The 22,247-nt window shown below is 42.9% G+C and overlaps 1 protein-coding gene across 9 annotated transcripts in view; it reads left to right on the plus strand.

Annotated features, from left to right (window-relative positions):
* The window catches only part of DIP2 (disco-interacting protein 2), a 236,597-nt gene extending 216,657 nt beyond the window's left edge, over positions 1-19,940 (plus strand). For all 9 annotated transcript variants that reach the window (XM_084591333.1, XM_084591337.1, XM_084591335.1 and 6 more), the window contains 5 exons: positions 3,534-3,704; positions 6,790-6,984; positions 9,604-9,775; positions 14,952-15,117; positions 18,674-19,940. In XM_084591333.1, the coding sequence (XP_084447459.1) occupies positions 3,534-3,704; positions 6,790-6,984; positions 9,604-9,775; positions 14,952-15,117; positions 18,674-18,926 (957 nt within the window). In that variant the 3' untranslated portion in view covers positions 18,927-19,940. The remainder of the gene's footprint in view (positions 1-3,533; positions 3,705-6,789; positions 6,985-9,603; positions 9,776-14,951; positions 15,118-18,673) is intronic.
* The last annotated feature ends 2,307 nt before the right edge of the window (positions 19,941-22,247 follow it).

Consider the following 22,247-nt stretch of genomic DNA (forward strand, 5'->3'; position numbering starts at 1 on the left):
GCAGCGATGAACGCCAGCGGAACACTTAAACGGTGACGCAGATTTGCTGACCGTCAGGTTCACCTCATCGATACTCCCACAAAGATGGTGTGGAGCAGCGTCTGGTGGGCTAGGCTAGCTTTGGGCAGACGGAGAAGCCGGTCCTCATAGCACAGCTTTGCAGCGTCGTTACCATGGTAACGACGCTGCTAAAAAGCGCGGCTACAGGTCGAGTTGAGCAGGCAACCATGGTGGATAGCTTCCGATACGTCAGCAGAAAGCTGCGTTTCTCATAGGTTCCGCCCAAGCCGAACGCTGGGTGAGTGAAATGGGAGAGGGGCTCCCTCTCGCACCAGCTTTGAAGCACTGTTCTTTTTTTCTTGTAGTTAGCATTTTATAAACCGAATAACTCTCGTTTCCGCGTGCTGATTTTCGTAATTCCTTTTGAACTGCCGTCGGCATGGTGCAAAGAACCTAGATTTTGGCTGGAATTAGCGGCCTGACCAACGTCACTGTGCCCCTTTGAAACTGTATCCAAATTGTATTGAAAATGCAAAAATGGGGATGGGAATTTGAAATCCCTTCGTTATAATCGCTATTTTGCTATAACCAGGCTGGGATCTATGCTGTTTGGCCCTTCTTAGTTTAATACTTTCCTGTCTGCGGGAAAAGGGGTGGTTTTTGAGTGGTGTCATTAATTTTTTTTTCTTTAACAAAACTTGCTTGGTACAGGAGTGTCTAGTATCAAATTTAGAGGAGGAATTCCATTTCACAATAGTATTACAGTGAAAAAAAAAAACTATCAGCAAAAAATTGTAGTTAAAGAAAAACAATCACACAAAACCATCAGTTTCTTGATACAAATAAAACATTAAAAAATTTCAAAATATACGTTTTTTACAACAGGGATAAATGCAACATTGCAGCAAATTCTAGCTTTCTGTGTATAATATTCGCTGAGTTAGTCGAGGTCGACCCCTGGTTGTCCTCTAGCAGAAACACAACTCCCTGCTCTGCTGGCAGCAAGTAATACTACTCAAAAGACGTCACTCTGCAGATAACAGTTGTGACCTTCAGGACAATGATCTCTTCCGATCAGCGTGCAACGAAAGCGGAAATTTTTGGGGAGCGAACGCGAAACTTATCGAGACATGGCTGTCGACGTTCTGGATCAGTTTGACGTAGCTTTGCTGTCAGTGCTGAAGTCTGAAGAGCTGAATGCATCTTCCAAGTTATCACTGCTGCTGTTCGCATACAAAAACGAGCTCTCCGATGCATCAACTTTCGTGGAAATGCCCGTTTCCGCTCAGCAAGAGTGCACGACGTCGACGCCATGATGTAAACCAGGAGCGCCGATCACCTGACTCTGGAGGTCATCTGGACGGGTGAGGCATGGCGGAAAAATTAAATAAACAATTAAATAAAAAATTAGAAGGGTTCAACGCTGCTGAACCGAATATTGAGCGAAAGCATTGGCTGTGGGTGACCGAGCTTTCTTCTTCTTCTTCTTCTTCTTCTTCTTCCATGGACAAGGACACTGCACACAGCGACGAGCAGCTAGACCTGGCATGGTATTGCTTTCGCAATAAAAGCAAAACTGAACGAAAGGTTTCTCTACTTCCCGTTGGATGACGCCACTTGTCAAGGAGCGCTTTGAAAGCGGGAAAATTCGAATCGTGAAACTATCGATAGCGGGCTATCGATGAGAATAGGCGCGGACAGGAAAGTGTTAAAAAGGTATTTGAGGTGTTCACTTCAAAATTTGAGCCTAGAAACCGCTATCCACACACTCCTGTTGTACTGACCATAGTTCTAGAAGGGCCCTAGTGTGTTTTGCAAAATGTAGCTTGCCCATCATGTTGAAAATTGCAGATGGTAATGAAACCAAACCGGAAATTAATTTTGCATTGAATACCGTGTTTTTCGGTTTATAACACGTACCTTTGTATAAGACGCACCCCTCATATTTTAGAGGCTTTCACAAAAAAATTGGTATATAAGACACACCTCAGTGTATTCAGGTTAGGGCAATAGGACTTGACTTTATGTGCTTGCTCGACCATTGCATGCTATGTGCCTGAAAGAAAATTTGTAACGTGCGCATGCGAATGATCGAAAAAAAAAAGGCAGCACTTATGTGCGAAAAAACTCTCACTCAGTGAGAGCAGAAACACTACTATTACTAAAAGCCTTGAAAGGCTACATCTTGGTACGCGGTCACCGATTTATTGAGACAGCGCTCAGGCGTCCTCTTTGCGCTCACAATCACGGCGCTGATAGTCGCTGTGCGTGGGCGCTGTGATGTATATGCGGCAAAGCACATGCAGCAAGGAGAAAACACACGTGCAATAGTCACCAAACAACGTTGTAAATCATAACTGGAAAAGAGCGTCGCCTCGATCTGGTTTGTCTTGGCAACGTGGAAAGGGCAAGGAGCGTGGACGTCGCCACCTTTTGGCATTCTGCCAGTGAGACTGTGCAATTCTAGAACACTGTAACTACTGTAATCGATATTGTAATCGCAGGCGTTGCTACCATTACCGTTTCACAATAAGTTCGCCTATGAACATTGCGCAAAACAAAACAAAAAATGTACACAAGACGCACCATTGTATAGGACGCACTACCAAACATTTTGTAAAAAAACCACGTCTTATACACTGGGAACTATGGTATACCTTTCTGGTTGGTTTAGACTGCACCAGAGCTTTGTTGTGCTTACGTATTGTTTCTTTAACCTTGCAATCAGTGCATGTTAGCTGGTCTTTCCAACCTGCCTTTTAAGAGCAGAAAAAATTATTTTAATAATAGTACAGTCTTAGCTCTTATTTATTCATACATTTTGTTTACTTTTTCCCTGTCCAGTTCAGAAGATTCTTAATATAGTTCTTGCATTTTGTCATTTGGAAGGAGTAGTTATTGAGCATCATTATAGTATTTAGGTACTGACTTCATAGGAAGACTATTGCTATAGCCCAATTACTTTTATCTAAAGCAGTCAACTACAGCCACTGACTTTATTTTTGGACATTAAACTTATGGGCATACCTGATCTTTTGTTGTTGTATTTTTGTATAGCACTATCATATGTTACATTGAGGCAGGGTACTATAACCACAACTAAAAATTTGGACTTGGTCTGCTAATTTCTCAATGTTTTGCATCTCTTTCGCACTCATGTTATTACTGCTGCCAGTTCACTGTGCAATAAATTGAGTGAGTAACGCTTTCTTCTCAACATTAACCTTCAGTGTGGAGAAATGCTGTTTCAGGGGCCCTTTGCAGCTGTATTTGAAAAATTTTTAGCTGATAAAAAAAATGCCGCTTACTGGTGTGGCACTAGCTGGCTGTTCTCTGTTTATAATGTTTTCATTATTGTACATTTAGCAACCACACCTCCAAGCCAACAGTCCCAAGGAAGAAAAAGGGACTGTAAGAGTAAAGGCCTTGTAATGTACAGATGTCCTCTTCATATTGAGTTAGAGATGAATAATGTAAGGCTTTCTGTTTTCTATTGTTATAGTTGTAACTTGCGGCCTTAATGTTTCTTACAGCAGCGTAATGTGAACCTCAGCTGTGTTCGAACCTGTGTTGTGGTTGCGGAAGAGCGCCCACGCATAGCTCTCACCACCTCATTCTCAAAGTTGTTCTCTGGACTTGGACTATCTCCTCGAGCTGTGAGCACCAGCTTCGGTTGTCGGGTTAACGTCGCCATCTGTCTTCAGGTAAGACTTCTCTAACTTTCCTGGAGCCTTTCTGACCACTCCTCGTATTCTTTTTGCGTGCTAGTGCTTTTGTTTGATGTATGCAGTCACAAATCAATATTAGCTAACTACTAGTGCCAGTGGAGGGTTTGTATCTATGGACAGAACAGTGCCAAATCAGTTTTTGAAATGAATTTTTTTAAGGTGCGAGGAAACCTAGCACTCTTTTCCCACACAATTGTTTAAGTGCTCACTTCAGAACCACATGAAGCAGATGGAAATGCGACGTTCAGTGATAACGTGTTGCATTCACCATGGCACCCTGTTAGATGTGCTATTGGGCCATGTAATGTCCTTTGCTTGGCCACTAGATGCAGGGAAAAGGAGAGCCATTGCCTACTTCATGGCTGTTATTTTTTACAGTGACTGAGCAAAAGAAGGGGAATTACATAGCACAGCAGAGTAAGCAGTGCGAATTGGAAACTATAGCCAATGCAGCAGTGACCATCGCATTTCTATTATGCTTCTTGCGAGACCAACGGGCTCAGTGTACATGATAGAGCTTGATGACTATCGGTTAACTAGAATTACCTTATGAACTTTTTAATTATGAATTTTGAAGGGCAGTACTATATTGCAAAATTAGAGGCTGTCAACATCAAAGATGACCCCGTCTTTAAATTTTCTTGATTGGCAGTGTGGGTTGAAATATAGGATGTGAAAAAATGCTCATGATATTGAAGAAACTGCTTAGCTTAGCAGTGGCACAGGGCCACTGTGGCCGATATCGAACCCGCGTCCTCAGGAGCACCCTGTCGACTGAGCCACCATGGTGGGGCTTCTCGGTCTGCAGAAGCATGTGCGCTAGTGGAGCAGAACAACTGCGTTGCTTATCCAGCGCTACTAGCGTCGCATCACGCTGCTCGCATTCATATTCAACTTTTACTGAGTGTAAACGTGTACTCAACAACCATCTAGTTGTTGCCAGAATATTGACCTTATTGGCTAAAGCCAAATTTCGAAAAATGAGTTTGGCATACCTTTTTTGGGGTTTTTATTGCTAGTCCCCCTAGATATATCAAATTTTGTGCTGGACAGGAGTTTGACAAACATAAACAATGCTGTTATACTTTTTCATGGGATTTTCAAGAAAATATTCTGACAGATCGATATAAATAATAATTCAGTATATATCTTGATTCAATTTGTCTTGAATCGGCTGTATATATATATATATATATATATATATATATATATATATATATCTTCCAAGTGCTTAATTTCTTGCTCCAAAAACCTCTTTTGGCTGCTCCAAAAGTGCGCATCACATCACTGATGGCTCAAGGCAACACGGTGAACGATTATTTTTTTGTGTTCAGGCAGTATTCGTGTTTCATTGCAGCCTGACTCTATTTCAGTGAGAACTGCTATGGAAAAATTTTATTGGTCAACTGCAGCAACCCACAACTGTGACAAAGTGTGTTGCTGGGCGAGTTGGTGACTGATCATGGTAGAAGAAAATAGCGCAGGAGACGGGACAAGGCAGTAGACAACATGGCGCTCGTGTTATCTACTACCTTATCCCACCTCCTGCGCTATTTTCTTCTGTGAATCTTCAGGCCATATGTGAATGGTTTGGCACTCATACACAGCTGCATCACAATGCTATGCTGCAAACTTTAGAGGATTTCTTATTTTATTTTGACATGAAAATGAACCATTGTCATTATTGTGTTAATTTTTTGTTGATCGTAATTCTTGACATAATGGTTTAGTCGCATATCATACCTTGGCGATGTCAGAGGACGAGGAAAGTGGGTGCCATCAGAGAAGCAGTAAGAGTGCAGAGGGCATCACCCTACTTGTTGCATAGTGGCGCACGTCGTAGGAGGAAGCATGGAAATTGGGCGTCACGGTAGCGCATTGCGCGAGCGAACTTTATGGTGAAAGCCTTACTTGCATCATGAGTGGTGTGAGCAGGAAGAGATGCCAAAAATATGACATGACCTTGGGATATCACCATAACATAAGAAAAAAAAAGCATAATACATGATAGGCACCGTTGTCCCACTCGCCACGGAAGCAGCAAGTGGGACAATGGCACACACAACAGATACCACTGGGGGAGGGTGTCTCCCCCTCTTGTCACCTCTAGTGCACCATATGCTCGTATGGCATCACTAATTTATTTATTTATTTATTCAAATACCCTAAAGGCCCTTCGGGGAGGGTATTACATAGGGGGGACACACGAAGCACTTTGATAACACTTAGTTCAAAAACAGACAATAGAAACAAAATATAATCACCATTGTAGAAGTACAATTGAACAACACTAGATCGCAAATGGAAAAGAGTAAAATTTCAAACAGTTGAGATTAAGATACAAAAAAAAAACTGCTTACAGCGCGGGTTAAGAATACAAAAACATCTGAAAGAAGGTAGTGGTATTCGAGGGAGCACAAAAGAAGGATTATTTATGCTATGTAATATAAATCAGTAAAATGAACCTCCATGTGGCGCCAGATTTCCCCTCTTTTAAAATTATAATGCAACAGTTTTTCATGCAGCATCCTGGGTGGCGTCATATCATTTCGCTTCCTAATTGGCATGCATCTGCTACTCTTGTTGACAAATGGTATTTAGCACTGATAACACATGCACCTCTAACTGTGTGCCTTATTCATCTCACTACACCACGTGACCTAGCACAGCGTGCGATGTCAGAGGACGAGTGAAGTAGTCACCATCAGAGAAACAGAAAGAGGGCATCACGCTACCAGTTGCATGGTGGTGCGCATTGCAGGAGAAAACGTGGGAGTCAAGCGTTGCGGTAGGTAGTTTTTTTGAGCGAGCGAGCTTTTGCCTTCATACACATAGGTAGTCCCAGGCATCTCGGATGAATTTTTTTCACTTTCCTTTTCCAAAAGGCGCATAATTCAAGAGATGTGTTCATTATTTTCATTGCATCAAAAGTTTGTTTTGAAAACCATAAAAGTGGGTGTGTTCATGAAGTGCACGCATTCATTATGTGAGGAACTGTGGCAGCTGCACATTGTTCAAGCCACAGTGCTAACACTGGTGCTGGCTGGTTGTATGCATCCAGGGGGCATCAAGTCCAGACCCAAGTCAGGTGTACGTGGACATGCGGGCCCTACGCAATGACCGGGTGACATTGGTGGAGCGTGGCGCCCCACATTCTCTGTGTCTGCTCGAGTCGGGCAAGCTGCTACCAGGCCTAAAACTGGTTATCGCCAATCCAGACACCCGGGGACAGTGCGGTGACTCTCATCTTGGAGAGGTGATTGATTTTGAATTTTGGCTGTGCGCATATAACATCTCAATATTTGTATCAACTGAGTTTATATCATCGAGATCCTATTGTACGTGCAAGTATTTCTAATTGACCGCATGGCAACAGTTGGGGTTATGGCTCTGTTATTTCAGCTCTGCTCTTTATCATTGCAATGACTAGCCATCCCAAGCGATGGATACCATAGAAGGCAGTCGTCATGCGCAATGTGCACATGACATCACCATCTGCATAACCAAGAACTCTCATAGATAAGGTTGAAAAGCTCCAAGCAGTCGCAGGCACCATGGTCCAGTAGACACGCACAAATGCAGTCTTCACTACCCTCCTGAAAAATTTGAAGTCGTTAGAATCCACAAGCCCCGTTATGACATTTCCTTCAAGCTAGACCTTCAAACGAAAAGGAAAGACAATATTCAGAATTAGTCAATTCTTGTCTTTGGGACTGACAACCAAACATTTCAGCATATCCAGGCGGCATTCACTAGTTTAACCCTTCGAGATCATTTTCGAAAAAATTTAAATTTACCCCTAGTATCAAATTTCCTTATTGGTGATTTTAAGCAAAAAAAAAAAAAAAAACACTTGTCAGTCTGGATAAATAGGGGGAAAATATGTAGGGAGAGAATTACAGCCAGCATCAATGAACCTAACTGAACGGGAGAGCAACGACACTCCATGAGTGTCGATAAGCTGACAGCACCAACAAATATAAAAATCGGCCTTTACGGGCCTTCGCTAGCGCCTCAACAAAGATAGCGATCAACTTTCATGATTTTTTGTGATCGCTCGGAGAAAACCAAAAGGGCGAGCCACTGGAAACCACGCGCAGCACTGAAAGTCACAATCATTTTTTTTTTTTTTTCTCTCTGCAAGGTGGCAGCGTAAACAATTTTGGAACACCTCTTTTAAGTCTTAGACTGTTGTCACCGGCATCCGCTAATGTCCCAACAAGGGTAGAGATCAAATTTAGTGCATCTATTGCAATCATGGGAGAAACCGATAACATATGGGCCTGCTGCCGCAAACGGCACACAACACGATGGACACTGTCAGGTTTCTTTTCCTCCGGAAGATGACAGCATAGGCTCTTTTTAATTCTTGCATGTTCTAGGAGATGGTAGTACCTCCAGTAAGCGCGTCTCTTCAGAAGGGCAAGAAATTTCAAATGCACGCTCTGCATATAACGTGTACTGCAAAAACCCTGAGGGAAAGAATTCGGTTGCAGTGCCCGCTGGGCAAAAACACTCAGACAGTTAATCTACCCCGCACTTGCCACATCAGTCTGCTTGCTGTTTCCTCACAGAATCAACAACCAGCATGCAAAAAAAAATGCTCAGAGTCTCCCTTGAACTGTTGGCATCAACATGCGGCCTCGACAGAGGCGCCTGGTCAGCAGGATTTATGATAGTCGTTTTCAGACCTCCGCTGTCTTTATTGGCTACACTTTCACAAGCAGCCTGCGGCGCAGCATTATCAAATGTTTTACGCGTAGTTAGAGCGATGCACGCATAACAGTGTCACAGTCCCTCTTCACAAAAAGAAGCCCGGGCGCATTTTGAGGATGTTTCACTGCACAGTAAATGCAGCCAAGCATTGCGATGAAGTGCACAGTGCAGTGAAACTGCAGTGAATGCGAAAATGTTCTGTGTATTCGATAGTTTTCGAATACGAATATAAATTGAATGACAGACATATTCTATTTATATTTGAAATTTCGAATAGTCACACACCTCTAGTAAATTCAGATAATTTGGATTGCCAGCACAGTCTTGGAAAGTATGTGTCTGTTGGTTGCAGTGAGGGGTGGTTAATTTGCAGACAGCCCAGCTTCGAACGCCCAGCTGCCTCGAAGTTTGAGAGGACAGGAGTATTATGTGGCACAGATTGTTTAAAAGGATGCCTTCTAGACTGTGTGAGTTAGCAGGTTTATGACCACCTAGTATGAAATCACGTGTACTGAGGATTAGCTTCACCCAGAAACAGCCTTTGCAGTTGAAGGTAGTCGTGAGCTGTCCAGCACAGCGTGCGTCATAGCCCACAGTGCTTCTTTGACACTAACATGCATTGACCAAGTAGAACAGTATTATCACTTACGAGACTTCTAAAACAGCCAGCAAAATTACAAAATTCTTCACCACTGTGGCTGTGCTGCAATGTACTGTTGAGTGGTGATTTTTTTTATCCAATAATTAGATGTTTGTATAATTTTGAAACTCTTTTGGTTCCGAAAAATTTTAAATTGTAAGCCCTTCCTGTACTAATGAAGGATGGCATGACACTCCTTGCTTGTGTTGGCCATTTGGAGGCAGCATTCATGTGAAACTCCCCACCAATGTTCAGGTGTTGGCAAGCAAGGAAGCTAGATCTGCATCTAGTGCTACACAGAGGCATTGCTACACTTGGTGCACTGCCAGGTGCAGGGAAATGATAAATGGTCAGGGCCAGGTACAGAGGGCATTATGACCTGCAGTCTTGCCAATGTTCCCAAAGTGGATCACAACTTCTTGCTCACATACACTACAAGCTTGTCTTCAGGATCCAATGATTGCTTCCCTCTTATTGAAGCTTGCTTTTGCCAATGTTATTCTTTGTGTGTTGTTGCAGATCTGGGTACAGTCACCACATAATGCCAGTGGATATTTCACAGTGTATGGTGATGAATCCCAGCACAATGATCACTTCAATGCCAAGCTCATTACTGGAGACACTGGGAGTGTGTATGCTCGCACTGGCTATTTGGGCTTCCTTCGACGTACAGAAGCAGTCTCCAGTGACAGTAAGCCCCTCTTTATATCTTGAGTGCTGCTGACTTGTTTCTCATTAGCATTAATTGGTCAGTTGCATATACCAAACCTTGCGTAAAAATGCCCTATACTAAGGACCTCATAAAACTAGAGTGGCAGACTAAATGGGATTATGAAGTAAATAATAACCTATGTGTAGTAAAGACCATGATGAAACTGTGAAGTCATGTACACACTTCCAATGTTTCAAGGAAGTAATTTTATGCTCTCTTCGCACAGTGCACACATACCTTTCACATAACTTCATACTGACGAAAACAAGACAAACCCTTAAGTGATGCATGTGGAGATGACCTCACTGTAAACTGTGTTTTATACTCGTAGAAAATTCGAAGCACGAAGGAAAAAATAATTGTTTTAAAATTTAATTGTTTTAAAATGACTAGAAAATTCGAAGCACGAAGGAAAAAATAATTGTTTTAAAATTTAATTGTTCTAAACTGACTATCTCCCTTCTCGTCGATCATTGGTTTAAGACTTCCTTGTTAATTTGTCCTGTATTTTTAATTTTTTAAAAGATGCATGTGTCTTGAACAAATTGTAGTAATGAAAAACTTTGGTCCAGTACATACAACAAAAAGACTTTTTTAGCCTGTCCTCAGCTGCTTAGCTCGACCTTAGCTGCTTATGTGCCATAAAATACAACACAACTCAATGCCTGTGCCAAACTGTAATTAACATAAAGTATGTGCTTGCTGTAGAACAATCATACATAGAAAAAAAAAGCACAGTAGGATGTGCTACAGGCCACGATTTTTTGCCAAGGTGTGCAACAATTGTTTTCCGTTTGTCACGAGTAGAGTTAAACATGGTTATAACGAAACTGTAAAATGTCCACAATTTTTAGTTACATCCAGGTTTTCGCTATATGCAGTTTACGCATGAAGGCTCGAAAGGACAATGCAGAATGAAAAGCAGATTAAGAACTGATTGTAAGGGAAATCACCTTGGAAGTGTTTACAGTAAATCAGAATTATTCGAGGTTATAGAAGCGGTAAAACGTTTTGCGATTGCACTGAGGATGTCGTGAGACTGCGGCAGCAGCCTTCGCCTCTGCTACGGCTCGCACGACACGTCTACGAGGGAACGGAGAGTGGAGAAGGAATGGGTCTGGAAGAGAGAGCGCGTTTGTGCTGCCGCTGAGCGAGGAGGCGCCTGCGTCTTCAAGCATGTTCCCACTCACTCACCACCGTTGCCCCAGGAAACCATTTCTGCTTCGCGTCGCCTGCGCGCTTCGCTGTTCCCGCTTCTGATGTGCGGGAGGTCAAGAGCAACCGCGTGGCAGCGATGAACACACACTACTTGCCCCATGCATTTTTTTTTCTTCAGTTATATTTTGCTGCTTTTGATCATGAACCTGCTGTGTTTGGCATGTAGATGCGCTGTCGGTGCTGAAGCACTGCACATTGTATCAACTGCGGTTGCCTGTTGCTATTGTATACGTTCCTCTCACGTCAATTCATGTTTTACCTCCTGAAACTTGCGGAGTTCTGCCAAAATCCCCAGTAATTCACTACTAGCAAGGAGATAGCCGGTGCCACGAGTTCGTTATATCAAAGTCCACCACAGCAACATGTTCATTACTTGGAGTTTTCAAATATGCGCACTTCAGTGGGGGCAGCGTTGATGAATTGAAAAACTTAACAATGTCGAGGAATTCACTACGTGAAGGTTCTTTACAAAGAGGCCTAATTTAGTAATTGTTTACTAGTAATTTTTTAGTGATTATTTACCTGAATGAACCAGAAGTTGTCAGTTCATTGGATTTGGTTTGGTGTTTACTGCTTAGTGCTATGTCAAAATTTTAGAGCCCAGGAGCTTTGCTTCTATGCCATCCCAGGTGAAAATTTTATGCTGGTTTCCTGCTGGGATCCTGCTGGTTCCAGCAGTGCTGGTTTATTAGCACATTCCCAGTAGCTGTTGGAACCATTGGCTGCTAGGTTTCAACCGAGGGCTGCATATAGTCAGAATTTGGTGGATTGGTTCTCTGGGGGCTTGTCAGCCTACGAGAATTGGGTGCAGTGACTGCCTTGGGCTGCACAAAGAAAATAAAGGCAACAGCAGAGGTTTCAGTCATGACTCATAGTTTAATTTTATTTTCCATGCACATATACATTCTGCAATCTGCATGGACACATTTTCCCCTTCGAGACTGTGGTACTGCAGCAGGTGTGCTCCAGCTCCAACTCAGATGGTGCCATGAAGGTAGCTGCATGAAAAAAAAAGACCTGAAAAATATGCTACCAAAACCATGCTTCTGCACATAAAAGATGAATAATGGAAATTGAAAGCATCTACCCAAGAACCACATATTTGGTGCAAATCCACATGAGAACTGGTCAAGTGTGATGCAAACCACGTTTAGAGAAAATTTTCAATGAAGAGCGCTTGTACTAATGTGTGGATGGCTAGCTTTTGCATGAGCCTGTGCAGACTGCACCAATGCCCACACGCACCCATGGTGTTTCATTCATTCAACCATGAGAATGCCACTCCTAGGAAAGTGTCTGCATTGCTTTAGGCAGATGCCACGTAGCAACTGGTGGGGTATTACCAGAAAGGTTAGATGAAATGAGGCGCTCGTTATGATACAATTTAAAGGAGCGAACAGTCTAGAAGTCCAAGGTAAACATTGGGGATAACTTTTCTTTTTATGTTTGTTGTCGATGTTGACAAGAATGAGTGTTAAGATGATTTAGGGAGAAAGAGTATTAAATGAAAAGTGGAAGGAAAAACAATGCCGCTTTTCATTTAATATTATTTCTCCCTAAATCATCATAAGACTCATTCTTGTCAATATCAACAAACCTAAAAAAAAAAAAATTATCCCCAACGTTTACATTGGACTCGTAGACTGTTCGCTCTTTTAAATTAAATCAGAGAGGTTAGAAGTATACCCATTGCTAGCCAGACATGACTGTTTAGCGGCGTATTCTTTTAACCTTGTTTGGTATGCCACTCAAGTCATACACCCATACCCTGCAAATGGATTGGCATGGAAAGACAGTCTAGTTCGTCTATTTGCAACGAACTGTATCGAATGTGTGTTAATTTGCACAGTGTGTTAACTTGCGATTAGACGTTCTTTGAATACTTGGCTGTTCACCATTGTTCGTACAAAGCGAAAAACAATCGGGCAACAAAGATATTTTACTTGCCGAAAATAGCACCAATGATACTTCGGCAAAATGATATGGCCTATTTTAAACTAGGGACGACAAAATTACCAGCTCACTTTGATAGTCACTCGACTAAAGCGGCTCTCATCACCGCCGAACTGCGCTGGCAGTGGTGCGCGCTTGAGTCACTGTTCCCGCTTGCTTCACTGTTCTTTTCCTCCGTGCCTATAATAAGCTCTCGCAAATCCACTAGACGTTACACAACGCGAGGACTACAAGAAAAAAAAAAAGAAATGAGATGCACTTTTTTACTTACCAAACACACGCAGGTCCTAGGCCTTGCAGGTGTCGCATCACATTTTTCAGTCTTGACAGAAGTTGTCACACCACCTTGACCGGTTCAAACTTACGTAGATGTTTCAGATAAAATGCCTTAAATAATTCATACTGACGGCGACGTTTAAATATTGTAAAAAGCACAAAATACTCCTACATTCGCAAACACGAGCCAGCACAAAACAGCTCACTACGTATATGTCTAAACTTCGGAACGGCTTCTTTTGGCTTGTTGAGCGTCAACCGGAGACTGGTTACGATAGTGTCGTAAGCGCTGAAAATGCGCGTTTGTCAAACGTTATGAACAAATACTCCCGAAATATTTGAAATTGTGCTAATATTACTATTTGTATACCTTCTTACACGTAATTGTATTCGCTCTGCTCTGATCGTTGCACCAGATCGTTCGAAGGCGCGTCGTCTACTACGCTAGCAGATGATGAAGGTGACAGCAATAACAGCGTCGTGCATTACGCCGTGATAAACAAAATTGTAAAGATCAGATAACATTTTTTGCATCTTTGATGTTTGCAATAGCTCATAGCGGCATACCACTGCGGCTACCGGCCGAAAAAAAAAAAGCTTAGCTTCTTTAAAAAGGTGTCTTTCGCAGCTACGGTGATATTTTGATCACGGAGCAGAAACATGGTGTAAAAACGGGTATATACTTTCCGTGCTATGTTTTTGTAGAATGAATGAGCTCGCAATAGGGGAATGCAACAAGTTCCCACGTGCGTAAATGAACTCCATTACATGCGTTTGTAAACTTGGGTGGGTTACTTGCTGGTTCCAGTAGCATTCCAGGAGGGAACCAGCAAAATTCTAAAACCAGCAAAGAAAGCCAGCAAAGAAAACCAGCAAGCACTCTGCTGGAACCAGCAAAGCCAGCAGGTTGCCTGCTTAGACCAGCAGACGTACACTGCTGGAACCAGCACAGCCAGCAGGTCGCCTGCTGGGACCAGTGGAAAACCAGCAAGCACCCTGCTGGAACCAGTACAACCAGCAAAAATCCAGCAGGCTACCTGCTGGTTCAAGCACAAACCAGCAGCTTCCAGCAAGAAACCAGCAGAAAATTTTCACCTGGGATGTTGTGGGGCCATTGTAGTATTCGCGGAAGTGCTGCTTCTCTTTTGTAGACCGGATCTATGGATACTACCTGTCCTGAGTAGACTTACTCGCATACCACTTCCAACGCCTCGTGCTGCTGTTCCTTTCCAAGGCTGCTGAACATTACTTTAGTCTTCTGCAGATTTGCTTGTCTGCGTCACTAATCAGTTCGTCCACTGAGTTTCCTAGCAAGGCAGTGTCATCAGCAAGTCTCAGGTTACTGAGGTTCTCCATCAACCCTTATCACTAAATGTTCCCATTCTAGGTCTGTGAGTACTTCCTGTAAGCAAGTGGTGAATAGTACTGGAGAGACCGTTTCTCCTTGCCAGAGGTCTAACCTTCAGGAGATTTGGAACACTGGGGATGCATCACGAGCCACACTATTGATCAGGAGCAAACCCCCCTGGGCTCCAAACCTTTGACAAAGGCTGTACTTTGCGTGGTGCTATGTTGAAAGGATCTCACGTGCAAAAAAGTTAACCTTGGCTGAACATAGGTTTAGTATTCTAGATTCTGGTAACTCCTCTTTTCATGAAACGCTAATATAAAAACATGAATTGACTTTGTTGCTTTGCATTGTTTGCAGATGAGACAGACCCTGAGGCTGCACCGAATGGCGATGGCCCTGAGCTTCATGATGCAGTGTTTGTCGTTGGTGCCCTGGATGAAACTATGATGCTGCGAGGAATGCGCTACCACCCAATCGACGTTGAGAACAGTGTGTTGCGCTGCCACAAGAAGATCTCAGAGTGGTGAGTTACTTGCACTGTGTCTGAATAGTGTACAACCTTGTAGATGTGTGCACGGGCCGAAATTTTGAGCCCGAGCCCGGCCCGACCCGACTCTGAAAGGGACTGAGCCCGGCCCGGCCCGGCACTCAGATTTAAGGCCCAGGCCCAGCCCGGCCCATCATGCTATAGCAGTTGAAGCTATAAAAGAAAAAATAATAATTTCAGGATGAGAATTTATTCAAGATTTTGGAATGTTGAGTTCTCACGTTTAAAATGGCAAATTTGCTGGGATATGTAGAGGCACAGCACGTACATAGAATTAACTTATTGTGCAAGTTATGCATCGAATTGAGACATTTGTGGCGTTCCTGGATAATGCACCCGACGGCAGCGCTGAAGTTTCTTCCAGTGCTACAATTTGTGGCAGGAATGACTAACACGTTCTCTGATAGGAAAGAAAGTTTTCGTTAAGCAGCTTGTTTGCCTCTCCAAAAGTGCGCTAGCTCTGAACTTAAACAAGAGGTTGGTTTTGTGGTCAACTACTCGATGAGCTCGCCTGGCTCACCGTGAGATTTAAACACCCTGAGCCTCATGAACAATTGCTTGAAGGCACAAAACCAGATGCGCACTGGCTGCTGTCACAGAATCGGCTGGCCAGGGTGAGGTAGGTCTGCCGTGCTCCTCGCGGTGGCAGAGAGCACAACTCGATTAAAGAGCCGTCATTGTTGTATCCACGGCCAGTGCACAGGCGGTTTGAAAGCGCGTGCCGCCGCCGCTTAAGCCCGGCCGTGGTCCAGCGAACTTACAGTGCGTTTTTGAGCTGCTGCCCACTTTCTCTCGCTTGGAGAACATGAGCAGAACTTTCATTGAGATGGAAGCCTTTCGACAACATCCTCAGGATTGCATGTCATTGCCTACCTCTCTCGGCATGATATTCTATTTGGTCATTCGATAAGGCCTAGCGTGAGTGAAATATTCGAAGATTGCAGTCAATGAGGATGTAAATATTATTGCTGGTGTTAACTAATAATGCTCAGATGTGGAAATTTTTGCACACGAGATAGATCTCATCTGCCAAATTGTCGTTTTTGCTGAGCGCTGGTGAACAACAGCTTGTGGGAGGAACTCGCGTCAATGTTACACTCGGATATGGTAGTGACATGCAGTCAGCATTCCATTCCGGGCAGTTAAATTTTGTACCAAATACAGGTATTTTCTTCAAGTTCATTTTTTGAAAATCTCATGAGCTTGATGACCAATGGTGAAAATGGCCGTGAGCTGCAATCTGCCCATCCACTTTACCCTAAGATGATTGCAGGTCTACAGGTTTGGCAACAGTCTTTTTCAGCTGTGTAACACTTCATCTCTATTCAAAGCAAAGTGCGGTCATTGCTTGCAGCTCGACAGTATCTGGTGGTATTGACAAACGTGCTTTAACACAAAATGATGTCCCAATCTTCTCACTTCTACTTCCTCGAGCCGAACTGTAATCGGATCATTTATTACCTGTTGTGAAACGAAGCGCATATTTCTCTGTTTAAAGGATGAGGGATGGGGATAGGTTGAGATAAGAAACATTGATGTTTCATTAGTGTTGCACTCCACTCCGCATCCCTCTGGCGAGATTTACACCCAACTCAGGTAGCCTCGCAGTGAGCTTCAAGTTTCTGCAAAACAGGACAGTGCTGGGATAACGTGGAGGGGCAGAGGGTTTTTTGTTGCTTTCACACTTGCAATGCCTATCTTTTTTCACGTTGCCCATAGAAAATTTTTGACGCTCATGTAAGTTCACATTAAAGATTGCGACCATGCAACCCATTTCTGTACTCAATCTTCTCACACGTGTACCTTTGTTGCAATGGTTGCATCACGTTCTGGGACATTCATTCTGAGACTCAGTGGATAGCATCACGCATATTTTAACTACAGTGTTGGACCCATTCATAATAATGCAACATAATAAATGGCACAATTGCATAGAGTTGCGTTGTTTACACTTTGTCATTTGCTTCAGTTGTGCAAGAGGATGACTCTGGTGCTCTGCCATTTGTTTAAAATGGAACATTATACATTATATACACCATGATAGAGAGGTGTGGCAATAACTGAGATTGTCATTGAACACTCTGGGACCCATGGATCCCTCGTTGATCAGATATGCTATTTCTAGATCACGCAGGCACTTTTATATAGCTTGCTTGAAACAAGGCTTTATATCTGTGTTAAGTGGTCTTTCACGTAGCTTATGACTGTATGAGTATGTGTGGTGATAGAGGAAAAAAAAAAAGGGGGATGAGTGATTAAGCGAGTAGCTGAGTGCATGTACACGAAATGGATCTACAAGGGAAGCTGAAGGTGGAAGCCTATAACATTGTTGCATCATTCCCTTAAAGTGGTAACTGCATGAGACAATGTCCCTTGGAGATGATCGTACGACAACAGTGCCATCACTTGGCGCTGACTGCTGGTGCACCCACACGAAGCGACGGCAGTTGGCAAGAGAGCGCCAAACTTAAGTGTTTCTCTGTTACCGCTGCCTGATTGTTCAGTCACGGAAAGTATAATTATACTAGCATCCCAATTTTTAAGACATAACGGTATGAAGTGGGATAAAAGCAGATTCTGGTAATGCATCGTATTTCTAAGGGACACAGCACAGTGATGCCAAACTATACTTCGATGTGAAGACTTGCAAGAAACGACTTTCTTCCAGTCCTTTCGATAGTAATTAACAATGTCTAGCCACTACAGCCTTTCTTGTCCTTTATTATCCTACCAAGCTTTCACTGAACTGTCTCGATGTGTTCATATGCAAGGTTCAGACAAAGTGTTTGTCTGCAGGTTCTTTGCTCAAACCCCGCTAGGAAAACAAACCTCACTTGCCGAAGAGCCAGAACAAAAGTTACTTACCCCCAAAGCCTTCTCTGCAAGCTGCTTCTTTGAAACAAGCAAAATTTTCAATTAACCCGAAACCTAGCTATGTGACATGACAAGCAGCAGTGGTTTGGCATCCCTTAGCCCACCGCGCGATGATATCACGCGGCATATCGCCATAAATTGTCGCTCTGTGCAGTTACCCCTAGCAGCAATGGACATGGCCACAGTTTTACCTTGAAGGTTTCAAACCCAAAATATGAAGTTGGTGGAAGGTTCTGAAGATGCGACCCACGGATGAGTGCACAACAATCTTTGTTAGCGTGCTCCCATTGTGCAAATGCACATTTTCTGTTTCTGCTTCTTATCCATGTGCTAGGAAGTGAGGTAGCAGCAAATGCTTCCTTATGAGGTGTGGTAGAATGCTGGAAGAGATGGTTTTCATACTACTTGTCGAAAATTTTAGATGCTATTTACACTTTAATATTTGCCTTGAGTGAATAAAATTGCTTATAGTTTGCTTCATTGTCATTTTGAAGTGCTTGCGCTGTGTGAAATGTTTACTTCTGATAAAAACTTGAATTTTTTTACTGTGCTAGTAAAGAAAGGATGCAGTCACATAGCCTTTCCGAAAAACTTCATGTACTCGTGAAAAGTGCCTTGCTTGTGTCATGCTGAGCACTGGCATCTGACATTTGTGCAGTGCGGTGTTCACATGGACCAATTTGCTGGTGGTGGTCGTGGAGCTGGATGGAAATGAAAGTGAAGCACTAGACCTTGTGCCATTGGTGACATCGGTGGTGCTGGAGGAGCACCAGCTCGTCGTTGGCGTGGTAGTTGTCGTGGACCCTGGTGTGGTGCCCATCAACTCACGTGGGGAAAAGCAGCGCATGCACCTGCGCGATGGCTTCCTGGCCGACCAGCTGGACCCTATCTACGTGGCCTACAACATGTGAGCCCTCCTGTGGGTCCTGCCAGTCATCCAGAACATGCCTCTCCTCCTCCTCCTGCGCCAATGTCTTTGATGCCTAGTTTGCTGAATGGCTGTCCTGCTTTGCATCATCCTTTGTCATACTTTCTGAGAGTGCTTTCAGCATGGACATTAGGTCATGAGAACAGCCACTGCCATCCACAGTGCACTGTCAAAGGTCATGTCACAGTGTCAGCAAATGGTAGATTGTCTGTTTCTCTTCCTTTTTGTAACCATCATGAAACAGCCTACCATTTCTAAATTGTTGCTGGGTCCTTTCAATATGTGTCTACAATGATAGCATTCTTGAGGCAGGGGTTAGTATCCAGGTCATTCAGCATAATTTTGCTGAAGCTTTCACATTTTTACTGTCATATATCTCTGCCGAGATATGGTCAGAAACCAGCTAAGCAGTGAACAGCACAGGTTCATAGAAGGGAAGGTAGGTCGCCACTACCAGCCATAGAAGAGATCACTGGCAGCAGCAGCTAGAAGGCCGACAAAGGTGTCATAGTCTGTGGCGCAGGGGAGTTGTTGTGGTCTGGAATTGGGGCCATTGCATTGAACCTGCGAAAAATGCTGCTCTTCCCCTTCACTGTGGTCCTTGTCCACTACTTTCTCACAACTGCCGAGACAGTTATTGTTGCAGGAGCATCATGAGTAGCTGTTACCAATCAATGCTGTGTTCAGTTTGAGGGCAAGTGCTTCGTCCCCAAATGCTCTTTTTATGCGCAAGAGGCTGGCAGCGTGCTGCACACAGTCGCAGTTGCTTGCACATGTCAGCATCATCGCATGCCACTTAGTCACTGTTTGCGATGAAATCAGTAGTGAGAACGGCAAGAAACTTTTTTTCACAATGTTTCGAAACTGAGAGAGATATATATCCATATATATTATACATATATATAAATATATATATATATAAAGACATTAAGTCATAACAAAGTGCTCATGTGTGTATAAGTGGTTTCCAAAAAGAAAAAAAAAAAAACAGTAGAAAGCGAGACTGCCAGGTCAGGTCTGTCATATAGTGGAAAAAGAGGGCACCTGACATTACCTGCTGCAACCCATAGTTTTTTGGCTTGCTTTTGTCCGAGCTTGTGTGGTTTGGCATTGGTATTCATGTTTTTTGTATGCCTTCAAAGTGGAGCTCGGGGCTTGGCAGTCAGTCCAGTGTAGGTGTATTGCCCTGCACATGCAGTTCTTGCCAGACACTCTTCTGCCACCTGGGCATTTCAGCCAGCAAAGCAATGTCTGCAGAGCAGCCACGGGAGAACATGTGCCAGGCCAAGCACTCACCCGTGGCAGCCCATAGAGGCTCCCATTCCTGCATTCCGTGAAGAGCCGTGTGACAAGCTGGCAACTGCTTGCATGGTGCAATGTGATGATGGCCAAGCATTTTTGTCATGTTTACAAACTGTTCTCTCCTTGTTTTTGTGTTTTTAATTGAATGTACAGAGTTCTTGTGTAGATGTTTTAGGTAACTTCGAAGTATCATCGCTGTACACGACTACAGAGAGGATGTACCGCATTGTTGGCATTGTTTTTCAATCTCTCTGTATATTTATTGACTTTTTAGAGCCAGGGATGACCAAATGAGCTGTGTGTATCTTGTGAATGATGGCATTGCTTCCTCATTTTTAGTTTGAACAAAAATAGGGCAGGTGAGTCATGTTACTTGTTTTAGCTGCAGATATATACCAAACAGGATGAACAAACAGTTTGTTGACTGTAGCAGCTAAGTGGCTAGCTACCTTGTCTTTAATGGCATTTTACTGGCCCAAGAATAAATTTCATGAGAAGGGAAAAGGGTATGATTCGTTAGATTGCAATAAATTCTGCAGGCTTTCAGATCCATCGCAACTTGTACTTTGGTTTGCACTACCAAAAATTAGCTGACCAGTATTAGATCATAGTTTTTCAACATCATATCAGAGTGTACATAGTAGAAGTGGTCAATGTTGCTTAAGTGGTCCTTGTGACCAATTCTAATGCTATCTGGTCTAATAGCACTGAATGTCTGTTACATTAAGCCTTGCTGTTAAACAATGTTGTAGGACAGATTGATGCTAAATGCTTTTGTTCTGCATCATAACAGTTTGGCACCACTCATACAATTATGGTCGTTGCACTTTGTGCAGTGAAGTTCTTGTTTTTCATTTGCATACTGCCAAGGGCTTATCTAAAATGCAATTTGTAATTTGCATTTGTCTCAGTGCAGCATACTATACATACAAACACATTCTTTTTGATTGTATGAAAGTGAAAGGTTGTTTGTACATACATTTATGGCTGGGTGCAAGTTGCATGGAATATATTGTAGCTCTTTGTTCCCATACTCCTGGGTTCTTGTACTCTTCTGTGATCTACATACTGTTGTCATTTCGTGAGCAACATGTTTTTATTTTTCCTGCTGTGCATACATTTATTTTAGTTCCAATGTTCATGGTAGCTTTAAAAGTGTGACATACATTTCACATTCTCCTGTTTTTTTTTTTTTTTTAATGACGATAACTTTCTACAATAATATTTATGCAGTGCGTGAACCTGCTTTTCTAGAAAAGCGCCAAGAAGGCTCTTTTTATTTGTTGTTCCTGTTGTAAAGCCAGATTTCAGACTATAGCTTTGCTAGTGTACATCACTCCAAATGTGTGGAGTGCATTTTTTTCAGCCATTCTTTTTGTGTGTGTGCTAACAGGATGACTCTGTATTACTTGTAGCATATGTATGAGAGCTGTTCATGTTCTGGACTGCTTCTGTACAGTGGAACCTGTGCAAAAGAGGAAATATGAATGTATGCTATCATTCCAGTTAGGCTGTGGAGTGCTGCAAGTACGGAGAAGGGATTGAGAAGAAAACTGTTGTTGCGTGTTGTTCTCAGTCTGCTGTTAAGGTGTGAAATATAAAGAAACACAAAGCATAAGCTCATTGTTTCGTGTCCCTTGCATCTTTTTTCTTTTTTTTTGGCCTTCATAACATATCGAAAATAAAATGTGTGAAAGCCAGATGACTGGTTATTCAAAACCCAATATGGGTTCTTTTACATAGCACCAAGTTTGCAGATTTCTAGTTTTGAAATAAAGGTGAATTTTTTTAAGTGTAGAATTATTTTAAAAAATTGTAGACCTAAATTAGCTGATTTTATTAGTAGCCAAAATATCAGAGCCCCAGCACATCCACCTTTTGTTTGTCCACAGTTAGGCCAGGAATGCAGACAGCAGCATCACTATTTTCCTTATCCTCTTCGGGGACAAGTGCTCACAGTATCAATGCAGAACATTTTGTAAACTGTAAGCGCCGCAGCATG

This window comes from Amblyomma maculatum, chromosome 1, assembly GCF_055883805.1.
Source record: "Amblyomma maculatum isolate TAMU_Amacu chromosome 1, ASM5588380v1, whole genome shotgun sequence".
NCBI lineage: Eukaryota > Metazoa > Arthropoda > Arachnida > Ixodida > Ixodidae > Amblyomma > Amblyomma maculatum.